Below are 14,257 nucleotides of genomic sequence, written 5' to 3'. Positions count from 1 at the left end.
GTGTGTGTGTGTGTGTGTGTGTGTGTGTGTGTGTGTGTGTGTGGTTACATCATGCTTCTCCATATGATTTTGTGTCATGTATGTTTTCATTTCCCACGTGGGAACTTGTAGGCGAACCACAAATATCAACATGACAGTGACTGTTCAGAGAAGTTCCTCTTTAAGCCCTCACAGTCCTCCAACACTTCCCAATCCTGTTTTTCCTTAAACTCATGTTGTCATGGAGAGGATGAAGCCTGTCAGGTAAGAACTGTTTTTTTGTTTAAAGTTTGTTAAACAGAGCTCTCTATCTGTCTCTACAAAGTTTAATTATGTGTTAAAGTAAATTCAGCTACTTACTCATAATTTCACACTATTGTTTGTGTTGTTAACTGTTAATCAGTTGCATGTGAAAAATGATCCTTTGCAGGGTAGATTGTCCTCCAAGTGTTTTAATTGTAAATTTCGGTCTGACAGGGTCTAAAAGACAGAGGGTGTTGTACAGATGTCTGTTCAAATGGTATTGCCCTTTGAGGAAAATTTGGGATGTGTAAAAAATGAAATAAAATTGACTTGAATAGACAATAAGTTTATTTGCTTTCTTGGCAAGAGTTACATGAGCAAATGTCAATTTGTGGATTTACAAGGAAAACACTGCACAGAAGAGTTGGCTTTAGCTTTTGTTAGAATAATCCACCCACCAACACCTCTAAAGTTCCCTTATATACAAGTTGTATTAATCCGTACAAAAGCCTAATTGTAAAAATGACAAATTGTAGTTTTATGAAAGTTTATGTGCAGATATATATTGGGTGGCCTAATGACATCCTGGAGCTTTGGAGAGAGTTTAGAGGTGTTGTTAGGCAGATTTATTTTTTAACCTATGGACTGTTTCCCTTGTTTCCAGTCTTTGTGCGAAGCTAACAGTCTGCTAGCTGATGTAGCATCACATTTAATGGACAGAGGTTGAGAGAGGTTTTAGTTTGTCTCTCTGCAAAAAAACAAAAAACCTTTCCCAAACTATTCCTCGACTTTGTTCAGGTTGTTTTTTCTTCCCTCAGGAACAGAAAAGGCTCTGGCAGACAGGTTTTAAAATCTGTCCTGCTTTATCTATGGGATGTTTACTCTGCACCTGCACCCGCCGGCAGAGACGTCCTCACTCTATTGTCTCTCTGTTCCGCACTTGCCATTGTCACTGGCGGCCTGCTTCATCACTGGCTGTCAATGACTCTCAAATACAGCCATGAAGCGTCCGTTCAGACCGCCTGCGTCTACAGTGTTGCCATGTTCCTGGTCTCGTTCCTGTGTCACCCTCTGCGCTGTGTGCTTACCATGACTCTGCCAACTGTCTGCACCAAACAGGGACGCAAACTCCTCATCACAGCTTCAATCATGATTCTAGTTTTGAACGTCATCCCTAATATTACAGTGAACGTAGGCGCGGTCGCTCGCATCCTGAAGTGCACCGCTGAAGGTTTTGCAAAGACTTTATTAAACTCATCTGAACCTTTGAACAAAGCAAAGAAAGACCTTGTTGAGGAGGCCATCAAAGTGAAAAGGGAAGACTTGAGCATTGTCACTAACTTGAGGAAGCTAGATCATTTCACACATGTTGACGTGTCAGAGGTCAAAAGCAGATTTACTAAGATGATTGCAGAGATAGAGGTCAACTTCGTACATGCCAGGAACCTGATACAAGACTACAAACTGCTGTCAAACCGGATCCTTGCTGCCATTTTTGTATCATTGCTAATCTTTGAATCTGCGCGTTATTTGAAATCTTATCTGGCATCAGTTCAGTTCGATAATGGCTACATCTCTGAAGAGCTTCTGCAAAAAGCAACTCATGCCGTTAAAAGTAAAACCTATCCCACAAGCTGCAAATTAACAAGTCAGGAATGTACCTCCTCTTTCATATCACTGGTTGTAGTAACGTTATACTTCATTGCAATAACTTTAATAGTAGCTTTGGATCATGTTGTGTATCACATAGTTCAGGAGATTGTGCCGTGGATACTGGATTTTCCCGCGACATCTGCCAGCATAAGTGTCAATTATAAGGTAAGACATTACTGCAGCCCCTTTTATTGGTCATGTCCAGATGGTAACCCAAGATTTGCGAAAGTCTCGCAAGATGGGTATGGTTGGGCATTGACCCCGCACGGTTAAGAAAAAATATCTTTATTATCTCTTACAGGAAAATTCTGGTTTGCAGCCAGGATTCACACAATACAAATACAAAAACACTGTTAAACAACAACAAACAGGACATAGAGTACAGAGGTTCAGTAGGAGACGCCGAGGTCAAAAGTCCAAGCAATCTTTACGATTTGGGATCAGACGAGTTTAATACTATCTACCATTTAACATGTGAATGGCAGCAAGGACGAAGTACACCTTATATCTCCTGGTTCCTAATAACCAGCACTCTAAAACGACAACCTGAATGTAACAGTTGAAACTCAAAGGGGGTGATCTTGGCTCTCCAAAAGAGAAGTGGTAGAAGATGAAGGTTAAGGTCAGGCACTGACCCCAATTGTTTAGGTTATATGGTTAAGGTTAGGCATTGGCTTTCAATGGTTAGAGTTAGATGGTTAAGGTTAAGTATTGACTTTAAATGGTGAAGGTTAAGTATTGACTTTGAATGGTTAAGGTTAAGTATTGACTTTGAATGGTTAAGGTTAAGTATTGACTTTGAATGGTAAAGGTTAAGTATTGACTTTGAATGGTTAAGGTTAAGTATTGACTTTGAATGGTTAAGGTTAAGTATTGACTTTGAATGGTTAAGGTTAAGTATTGACTTTGAATGGTTAAGGTTAAGTATTGACTTTGAATGGTTAAGGTTTAGTATTGACCTTGAATGGTTAGGGTTAAGTATTGACCTTGAATGGTTAAGGTTAAGTATTGACCTTGAATGGTTAGGGTTAAGTATTGACTTTGAATGGTTAGGGTTAAGTATTGACTTTGAATGGTTAAGGTTTAGTATTGACCTTGAATGGTTAGGGTTAAGTATTGACTTTGAATGGTGAAGGTTAAGTATTGACTTTGAATGGTTAAGGTTAAGTATTGACTTTGAATGGTTAAGGTTAAGTATTGACTTTGAATGGTTAGGGTTAAGTATTGACTTTGAATGGTTAGGGTTAAGTATTGACTTTGAATGGTTAAGGTTAAGTATTGACTTTGAATGGTTATGGTTAAGTATTGACTTTGAATGGTTAAGGTTAAGTATTGACTTTGAATGGTTAAGGTTAAGTATTGACTTTGAATGGTTATGGTTAAGTATTGACTTTGAATGGTTAGGGTTAAGTATTGACTTTGAATGGTTAAGGTTAAGTATTGACTTTGAATGGTTAGGGTTAAGTATTGACTTTGAATGGTTAAGGTTAAGTATTGACTTTGAATGGTTAAGGTTAAGTATTGACTTTGAATGGTTAGGGTTAAGTATTGACTTTGAATGGTTAAGGATAAGTATTGACTTTGAATGGTTAAGGTTAAGTATTGACTTTGAATGGTTAAGGTTAAGTATTGACTTTGAATGGTTATGGTTAAGTATTGACTTTGAATGGTTAAGGTTAAGTATTGACTTTGAATGGTTAAGGTTAAGTATTGACTTTGAATGGTTAGGGTTAAGTATTGACTTTGAATGGTTAAGGTTAAGTATTGACTTTGAATGGTTAAGGTTAAGTATTGACTTTGAATGGTTAGGGTTAAGTATTGACTTTGAATGGTTAAGGTTAAGTATTGACTTGAATGGTTAAGGTTAAGTATTGACCTTGAAAGGTTAAGTTTTTTTCCTTTTTTGCAAATAGGGTTACCATCTAGACATGAGCCCTTTATTGTACATACAGTATTTGCTTCCTTACTTTGATAATGTTCATGTATTTGCTCTTTTTTAAATCTCATGGTAGGTTCAGTGGTTCCCACCTGCCTTTTGTATCATCCCACAATCCTGTGTCACACGGGAGCTCACAAACTTCCACAGAGATTACAAGTGGACCTTCAACCCCGAGCCATCGCTCTGTGATGTGACAACTTCAGCTCCGAACCTGGGAGTCACACTCCTACTGGGATGTCTCTGGCTGATGAGCTACTCTCTGGTGTTTCTCGAGGTTTACGCTAGACGGCTACGCAGGAGAATCTCTGCATCCTTCTTCAGAGAGCAGGAGGAGAGAAGAATGGCTTACTTGATGAAAAAAGTACAAATAAAGCTGAGTAGAATGGAGCAAAAGCAGACTATTTATGTTGAGGTTGCAAAAGCATGAACATTTACTCTACAATGCAATGCATGTCTAATTGTTCTGATGTTTTTAACCATGCTAATAGCGGCCTCTTAGTCCAGCACTTTAGTCCAGACTGAGATATTCCAACCATTGTTTGATGGAGCGTGCTTACCTTTTTTGGAGACATGGTTTGGTCCAAAGAGGATTCAACGACTGACTTTAGTGATCCCCCGGCTTTTCCTCTAACGCCACGGTTTGGTTGATATTTTGGGTTTTTGATGAAATGTCTCGACAACTTTTGGGTGGATTGCCATGACATTTAGTACAGACGTTCATAGTGCCCAGATGATGACTACTCATGACTTTGGTGATACCCTGACTAGTCACGTGGTGCCACCAGCAGATCAAATTTTTCACTTGTCCAGTGAAATTTTCAATCTATTACAGAGATTTGTGGTTCCTACACACTGTATTTAATGTTTTTACTATACTTCATTACCGTTTTGGTAGCACATCACACAACTGTGAACTAAGTAATTTAATAATAATAAGTACCCAGTACTTAAAAACACTGACAATGTAAGTAATTTCATCTTATTTCTAAAACGACATTTGGATAATCAAGTAAATACTAAAATAATTACAGTATAAGTCATTTCTCATTTCTGCTAAAAGTCACAATTGTTACCCTCCTGTTCTGCTCTACTGTACCTATTTTTATATTTATATGTACTAATTCATATGACAATAATTTCCCAGACTGTAATATAAAGTGTTAACCAAATATTCATGTCCACCTAGGGATGAATTTTAATAACTTTGGTCATATCTCATCGTTTAATCTAGCACTATCATTTTAATCTATGCTCAGATATCTGCCAAAGTATTGATATTCCCATCAGTTGTATTTTGCGTTTAGTGCTAATCAGCATGCCAACACGGTATAGATGGTCATGTCGAGATTCTGTTAGCATGCAGACGTTACCATTTACCTCAACGCAAAGTTAAGCCTCACAGAGCTGCTGGCTGTGTTCTCTCAGTCTTCTGACCTACAGTACACTCACCGCTCCTCTGCTGTCTGTTCTTTCAAGACCCAAACTGAAGATAGAGCATCCTGTGTTACAACACCTTTTCCTGTACAGACTACTCAACAGCGTCTTCTTAGGCGCTAACACTCAAACCGATGTGGTTTTTATAGATGTACCACCACTTCTGCTAAATTTCCATCCACTTTGTTTGGTGCTTTTTTTGCCTGGAAACAGGGTTTTTTTCACACAAATGTCACAGAGCGCATGTTATACTGTACATGCTTCTGTACTGTGTGCACTGTTGTTTCTCCTCGTGTGTGGTTCTGTATTACCTGTGCTGTTTCTTGTTTTGTTTTTTTGTTTTTTTACCACTCAGCCCCACTAGATGCCACCATGGGGCTTTGGACAGATGAGGACAGAGAATAATACAGTCAGGAATGAACAGCAGTAGTTTGGATCTTATAACTTTTGGAATATTTTATTGGCCTAGATTACTTTAATAGATGAAATGAACCTGTTTTATGTGCACATTCGATAATTCACCAGCCTATTTTAATCAGTGCGCCCTTACAAAAAAAAAAAATCATTTCCTTTCCCTGAAAAAGTCCTTTGCATTTTATCAGCACGCTTCTGCTTAAAACTCCCATGAGCCTTCAGGAGTGTATTTTAAGACACCATCCCAGAATAATAATAGATAACTCTTTATCATCTATTTTTGATTCTGACTTTTTGTCCACTTCATGATTGTCTCAAAATTCAGCAGCCTGTATAAAGATGATAGACAGAGCTGATAAATTATTCATGTGTTTTCTGTGATTATGACTTGCTTATGCAGTATGTGTGCTGCACCTCGAGGCTTGTTATTGTTGTTGGAACTGCAGTAAACAAAAAGACTAATTATTGTTAAACTATAAACAAAATGTATCTTTTATTATCTAATATTTCAATTTTGTTTCTTTTGTTAGTAGCTTTAAAATTGGAAAAAAACTACCTTTTGTACACCATCTGACAGTTTCACACTGTACCAGTTTCATTGATGCTATGGGACGTTTACACTGAGTGAAATTAAAATATTCTAGATATCTCATTTTATATACAATATCCTAAAACTCAGCCTTGCATGTTTGGCATGTTTGGTACCTTTGGAAACTTTGGCATCTCATTGATAGACTCTCGTGTCTTTTTAAATCATAGAGCATGTGAAGGTGCTACACGATTATTGTGAAAGTATCAAAATTTTCAATCCACAGAGAAACTGTATCTTTAAATGAGCCATCAGGACTTCTGTGCGGTTGTGATGTCACAAATATAATATATATAGGTAGAAAGTGCAGCTACAGCGCCGTTATTCATTCTCTGGCTGCAATGTTGGTGCAGAGACACTGAGAGCGTACATGCAGAAGAGCAGGAAATGCAATCAGAGCAAACTGGGCCTTTGAGGGTGAATACAGTTATATTAGACAGACAGTATGAGGAAAATAATGTGCTTTTTTAACATTAAAGCATGTAAACATGTAATAGAAACCAGAAATACATGTATGAACCTGACAATGAGCATAGTATGCCTTTAAAGTGAATGTCTGCGAGAATGGTGGAAGTATAGGATGCACAGCATGAAGATGAGAACACTAATCATTTGTTCAGACACAGTATAGGATGGACATCTTAGCATGCAGCAGTTCAATCAAACAATTACCTGGAAGAAACCGCTCCGCAGGATTTAAAAAAAAAAAAAAATTTCATCTGTGAAGCTGTTATCTGTTCATTAGTTGAAGCCTGGTGGACTAAGCGCTCTGCAACCGAAGAACTATCTGAAATGATGAAAATGCAAGCATCTGTCATGCATTAGCATTCATACTAACAGTCCCGTCCACATAAAAAGGTTAAAAGCGCTTTCCAAGCTCAGAGTGGTTTGTTAGAATCTATTTTCAAAGCTTTGAGAAAGATTTTGTGCACGATCACTTTTGATGTTACTTTTCAGCTTTTCGAAGCAGGTTTTTCAACAGTATCAGCATCTACCACACAATCAGAGCACCAGGGGCTGTGAAAGCGTTCTCAAAAGTGTCTCGCAGGAATAGCAAGAACTTAGCTTTTACAACGTGTGTTCCTGTTTGTCCCTTAAGATACTACACTCCAGAATCCAAAGATGTCAATAAGCCTTTTTACAGAAGATGATATTTTAACTACATTTTTGCTAAAAATAAAAAGGTCTACTTCGTAATTAGTGCTATTTCTGTTAAATGGCAGATTAGTGCAGTGGATGATGTGTTGAATTACAGACTATCTCCTCTGTTCTTCCAATAATTACAGGGTTTTGAGAGCCATGGCCTCAGTGGTTGACATGAGCTTGAATGGGGAGGTGGGATTGATTTTTAAAGTTGGTGTCTGTGTTGCAGTGTGGATATAATGGTGCGTGAAAGAGAGGGGGGGGGGGGGGCACTGGGAAAATAGGGAGGGAGAGCGAGAGAGAGAGGGGGAGAGAGAGAGAGGGGGAGAGCGAGAGAGAGAGAGAGAGAGAGAGAGAGGGGGAGAGAGAGAGAGAGGGAGGGAGAGAGAGAGAGAGGAAGAGAGAGGGAGAGAGAGAGAGCAAAGAGAGAGAGAGGGGGAGAGACAGAGAGGAAGAGAGAGAGAGGGGGAGAGAGAGAGAGAGTGAGAGAGAGGGTGACATATGTGGATGAGAAAGGATAAGCATCCATTTGTGTTGGTTGGTTGACTGCACCTGAGCGCTGCGAGCTGCCTTTTGCAAATAATGGTAAGATGTCTATTTATTTTGTTCACTTAAACATATTTGTTACGTATTAATTTACCCTCCCACACTTTTATTTTCTAGATCAGATCAACTTTGAATGTTTTAGCTATTGATTTCTGATTTGTGGACATTTAAAGAGAGAGGGATGTGTATTTTTCTCTTTATGCTGTAAGGAGGATAGTCAGACATTCGTGGGGGGAGCAGGGGACAATCTTTTATTTATTTATTTCTTTAAAGGATCAAGTAGTTGCACATGATTGCTTTAGTGTGCACAATGGGTCATTAAGGCGCACTTTATCATTTGCAGAGGACAACAAGGGATGAACTTTTCCTTTCACAGTCATAAATATAGTGTTGACCTATATTAAGATTCAAATGTACCCTTTTATTTCGTATATCTTTATTCTACAAGCGCTGGAGCATTCATCATTTGGTTATGTTTGCCGTAATACTGGAAATTGCTGACTCCTGTTATTTCATCAGTATATTAAACCTGCAATAATTGTTTTTTTGCCACTTGGGGTCAGGGGAAACAAGTTGTGAACACTGACATATAAACTTTAGAGTTGATATGGTGAATTTGTAACAAATAGCTGCTTATTTACAGATCCAGCAGTCACAAAGCAACCTTATCATTAATCTAGAGTCGTGTTTCTGATCACCTGATGAATGTAAGTCAGATATTCATTCTTTTTTGGCTCTGTTTTTGGTCTCTACCAACCCCTAAAGGAAATATCTGAGATTTTAGCTGCTAAATGCTCCAGCATGTCTTACACTGGTCTCTATCTATGCTTAATTTAAAACAATGCTGTGCGAGCGGTGAGATTTAACCAAAACTGACAAAACAGAGTAGTCACATTGTATTTGTAATTTGATGTATTGTTATTATACAAAATGTGATTATATCTACTTAAAGGTTTATATTAGACTGCAGGGAGGGCAGTGTAGTTTTTGTTATTTTTCTCTAAATCAAGGGGAGAGTCTGGAGAAAATGTTAATAATGCCAGGGAGCGTTCATTTACAAAAACAGATACATGTCATTCTTTAAATGAATAAATTGACACCCTGATATTCCCTTGAGTTCAAAATAAATAGCTTAAAACAAATAAATAACTTTTTTTTTTTTTAAATGTATGTGCACTTACACGGTAAATATTATGAATGAAGTTAATGAATGATGCTGAAAAGATTTACTAATGGAAAAAAATATATATTTACAACTTTGCTACACTTCCTGACTTGCTTGTTCAAATAAAGAAAAATTACTCAAAATATACATTCATCATCAAATATGAAACGTCATTACACTCACAGTACTAGACTTGCTGTTATGGACATAATTCAACCTGTTTCTGTCTGTTTGGTTGGTTTATTGGAGGATCCAGGTAAATTGTCCATTATTGCAGTGACAGCATGTGAATGAAGTTATGCTTTTAATGTTTTTATGTAAAGCACTTTGAATTACCCTGTTGTTGAATGGTGCTGTACAAATAAACTTGCCTTGCCTTGCCTTAATCCTGAATCTTGTATCTGGAAAACAACCCATCAAAACAAAACATAAATTAGGGAGATAAATAAAAACATAAGTATCTATTCCTGCAAATGAACCCTCCCCTTCCCCTTCACAGCCCAATCACTTCCATACAGTCCATACTTACTTGATGATTGACCTATTTGATCATTTTATATACTTACATTCTTGCACTGTTTGGGAGTATCTTCATGGCTGAATGCACTTATTGTACATCAGCTAAATGAATGTAATGTAATGTAATATTGTTTCTTTCTATTTTGTTTTAGGATTCTTTTTTTGTGCCTCTGGAGATCAACTGAGTTGTGGCCGCAGGACTTGATCACAATGGAGAACAACGCGACGATCTTTCAGGATGCTAAATCTGTTTTAAATCTCACAGAAATACCTCTGAAGCCTCTTGAAGAGCAGGTCATCACAATATTTTTGACAATGCTCATTTGTGTAGTTGGGATTGCCGGGAACATCATGGTGGTGCTGGTCGTGCTGCGCACCAAACACATGGTGACCCCGACAAACTGTTACCTCGTCAGTTTGGCTGTCGCAGACCTCATCGTGCTCCTGGCTGCCGGGCTTCCTAATATCTCTGATGTTGTCGCCTTCTGGATATACGGATACACAGGTTGCTTGTGCATAACTTATCTTCAGTACCTGGGCATCAACGTGTCATCCTGCTCCATCACAGCCTTCACCATCGAACGATACATAGCTATATGTCACTCCATAAAAGCTCAATTTATATGCACCGTTTCCCGGGCGAAGAGGATCATAGCTGCAGTCTGGATCTTCACCTCACTTTACTGCATCATGTGGTTCTTCTTAGTGGACACGGATGAAACTGTCTACGCCAATGGAGTGGTCGTCACTTGTGGCTATCGTGTCTCCAGGAGCTTCTACATGCCGATCTATTTCCTGGACTTCACTTTGTTCTATGTCATCCCCCTCGTTGTGGCCACTGTGCTGTACGGGCTCATCGCCAGGATTTTGTTCATGAGCCCGTTGGCCTCGCATCTGAACGACAGAGAAGGGGGAGGGTCGGTTCACCAGGGTCACTCCAACAGCACTAAGAAGTCCAACAAGGGTGCCGTCTCTGCAAGGAAACAGGTACTGGAAAGTCTGACACAGTTAAGAGTAAAGAGGAGAAAAATCCAGACGAATCTGCCAAACTCATGTTTCATTTGTTCTGACAGTTTTTCTGGCCCTCTCCTATACAGACAGATTTCCAGCTGTGTGGACCAATCACAACCGTTTATCTCATGTGGGGCGGGTTTAAGAAAATGACTGACCCTTTGAAATCCGTCTGGTGATGCCAAGCTAAAGTAATCCCCTTTATGAGAAAATCTTTTGAATAATTTGTCATTAAATGTCTTTTTTAGCCGGATCTCTACGAAAAACAAGTCAGGACTTTCCTCATCTTTATTACTAAAATTTAATTTTTATAGGTTTGTACAGACGTTCATGGTTCTCAGAGGATAAATCCTACTGACTTTGGTGACACATATTTGAGTGAAATGTCTTGAAAAATATTGGATAAATTGCCATGAAATTGGGTACAGACATTCGTCATCTTCATTTTCATCTAGAATCATCATCATAATACTTTGGTTTATGACCAAACACCTGCAAAACTAATGACATGCTGATATATACTATATTAAATTTTCCGTTGAGGTCCATTCTCTCAACTTGATCCATTCGTACTCGCCTGTGGGAGTAGCCATCTTGTCAGACTTTGACTCTGATTTCCTTTTACCAAAAAAGGGCATGGATGTGACGTTGGGGGGAGGGAGATACGTCCATCTGGCTGACGTTTACCTCTGAGGAGAAGTGAGGGCCAGTGGCTAGCTGTCACTCAATAGGCCGCGCCCCTAATTATCCATGAACTTTAACCTCCAATAAAATAAAAACTAGCCAGGTACAAAAAAATTCAACCCCCTCAGTGTTGTCATGGAGATATGACCTGAACATACAGACTAGAATGTTTTTTTGTACGAGACTTTAAACAGGTTTAATGATGCTGTGAAAAAGGCCTGTTTAACATGGGGCTCAATGAGAAACTGCTCTATAATGAAACCTGCCCCTAGTGGACACTTGGAGAACTGCAATTTTTTGGCACTTCCGTTTTGGATCAACCAGGAAGTGGCTGTGGTGGGGGCTTGACTAACAGTTAAACTATGATGGTGGACATGGTAAACATTAAGCCCAGTTCAAACCAATATTTGCAACGAATGAATAAGGAGAGGGAGCGCCGTAATCCAGAACAAAGCAGTGAATAATTTTCGCCGTTTCATCACAACTAGAAATGCAGCTGTGGCGAGTATCCCGTTATCTCTTTCCTATATTTTAAAATGCTATAAATGATATCCAGCTATGAAACCTGAATGTTGCAAGTAGTTGCAAGTTTCAACTAGTCTAGTTGTGAATCTTTGGTCTGAACTGAACTTTATACCTCTGAAACAACAGCATGTCAAACAGCTTTGGAAAGAAAATTTCTAATGGCTGAATTTATGGGTCGTACGCAACAATGAACTAAAATAAAACATTTCCCAAACCAAAAATCCAACATTCACACACACTTCACTCTGTGATTGTCTGTCTGTGTGGTAATAAGAAATGGTTTGAACTTTATTATGCTCTCTTTTTTTCATTCTTTACGCAACTATTTCTTTCGATACAGATGTGGAGAAAAATGTACAACACACAAGTGTCTTCCATTAGAAACTCTAAGTGTGTGCCGTTTTCTCCATACTTAAACAATCATTGCGTCTAAGAAGGCCGCCTTTTCAGCCCACCCTTGATTGTGGTCGTCTGGAAAATATTGTTGCATGACCTGACTCTTTGCATAGTCACTGTTAGCATGTTAGCATTCTCAGTTTAGCATTTAGCACAGCTATCACAAGATGCAGCCTCACAGAGCCATTAGCATAGCAGGAGACTTGTTATCCCCTTCACAGCGTGCCTGTTAAGATAATTATAATTGTGCTCTTCCTCATTATTGCCACCTAATTACATGTCTCTTTTGCTTTTTTGTTTACTTGCCCCCCTGTCTCTTTCTCTGCATCAACAGATAACAAAGATGCTGGCTGTGGTGGTCGTCCTCTTTGCCTTGCTCTGGATGCCTTACCGAACACTGGTGGTGGTCAACTCGTTCATCGACCCGCCTTACCACAATACCTGGTTCCTGCTCTTCTGCCGTATGTGCATCTACACCAACAGTGCGATCAACCCCATCATTTACAACCTCATGTCTCAGAAGTTTCGCGTCGCATTCAAAAAGCTCTGCAAGTGCAGCCGCAGACACAAGGAGAAGGCGGCAGAATACAATGTGCCGATGTATTACAGCGTGATAAAAGATTCATCCCATGAGAGCAATGAGCTGGTCACAGAGCAGGAGACAGTGGGTCAAACCAACAAGAGGCTCAATGAAACCGATGATGACGCAAGCACTTTCAGCATGTCTTAATAAAGGCTTTGATGAGTTTGTTGGCTTCCTTAGGATTAGGGAATTATTTGTGAAAATCTTTAATTTCAAAGTTTAAGATTGCTGATATTTAGAAAAAAGTTGAGATGTGCAGATATTCTTCTTGTTTGCAGTGATACAGGTTGAATTTGTGGTGTAGTAGTTGTGTTACTTTTGTATCAGTATCTTTGTTGTAGGCTTGATCTGTGTGGATCTGCACCTTAAATAAGTGGTTCTTGAAATGTTTTTGGAAATATTGTACTCTCCATTGTAGTGGACATGAAAAAGAATGACCGGTGAAAGACGTTTTATGTGACATGTAAGATGCTGTGGGTGCATATTTTGAATTTTGTCAGTTACTATACTAGTTTAGACTAGTACAGGTACACGTTATGTGCAACACTGACCTACATATGTGCTTTCATGGTTACACTCATGCTGAAGTGTACTAAGATAGACCACTTTAAACACTTATCTATACATTTATCTAATTTCAACAAGACAAAATGAAGAGTACAGACAACAACAGAGAAAGAGAGAGAGTTGTAATTGTGCCGTTTCTGACTAAAGCCTTTAATGCATCACACACCTGCATCTACCAAACTATTTTGGTATTTATTTTAAAAAAGATTTGCTGAGCTTCCTGCCTGTCATCCGTCTGTTTCACTTGTGCTGCTCATGCTGCGTTAAAGTGCAACTGGCAGTCCGAAGTTTCGGGAACCTCCAACCTGGCAAAGTGCACTGGAAAGTGGAAAGTGGAACCTCATTCTAGTGAATTTGGGAGAATTCACTAGTAGGAGGTTCCACTTTGACCCTCATTCCAGTGCACTTTGCGCACATGTTGGAGGAGCGTCAGAAGTCAGGCAGGGGGAAGAGGCTGGGACTTTGGAGGGAATCACTGTGAGAAACGGTAAGAATTGCTTTAATTGGTGAACACCATTTAGGCGGAGCCAAAGAACGATATTTGTATGACTAAATACAAACAATATATACAAATAAACACAACTAAATAACTGATTACTTGATTTGCAAAACTAACGCATCAGGTTACTTGTTACGACAAATCTGAGTACTCTAACTTGTTACTTTGTTATGCATTACCCCTAACACTGCTTACCACTAACCCAAGAAAAAAAAACAATCCCTCAGCCTGAGATTATTTCTGACTGCAGAGTTTGTATCCTGACAAACTGGGAGGCAGGAGTGTGTTTTCAGGAGGCTCTGATAATAAATCACTTCCAATTCAAAAGATTGACCAAGTCAGGAAGTGTAAATAAAGTTTAAATAAAT

General features: G+C 38.9%; 2 protein-coding genes across 2 annotated transcripts; both read left to right on the top strand.

Annotated features, from left to right (window-relative positions):
• Window positions 1–220: 220 nt before the first annotated feature.
• Window positions 221–4,241, top strand: ocstamp (osteoclast stimulatory transmembrane protein; the record flags this gene model as incomplete). The annotated part of the gene is made up of 3 exons (XM_083920480.1): window positions 221–243; window positions 1,041–2,040; window positions 3,888–4,241. 3 exons carry the CDS (start codon window positions 221–223, stop codon window positions 4,239–4,241), a joined length of 1,377 nt encoding a protein of 458 aa, XP_083776606.1.
• Window positions 4,242–9,834: 5,593 nt separating this feature from the next.
• Window positions 9,835–12,970, top strand: LOC310951992 (thyrotropin-releasing hormone receptor-like; the record flags this gene model as incomplete). The annotated part of the gene is made up of 2 exons (XM_083920479.1): window positions 9,835–10,611; window positions 12,575–12,970. The coding sequence occupies 2 exons, from the start codon at window positions 9,835–9,837 to the stop codon at window positions 12,968–12,970; spliced, it is 1,173 nt and encodes a 390-aa protein (XP_083776605.1).
• Window positions 12,971–14,257: the final 1,287 nt, after the last annotated feature.

The sequence above is a fragment of the Echiichthys vipera genome, assembly GCF_963691815.1.
Source record: "Echiichthys vipera genome assembly, chromosome: 9".
NCBI lineage: Eukaryota > Metazoa > Chordata > Actinopteri > Perciformes > Trachinidae > Echiichthys > Echiichthys vipera.
Note: the sequence above shows the minus strand (reverse complement) of the source record. Positions and strands in the feature narration are given on the sequence as shown.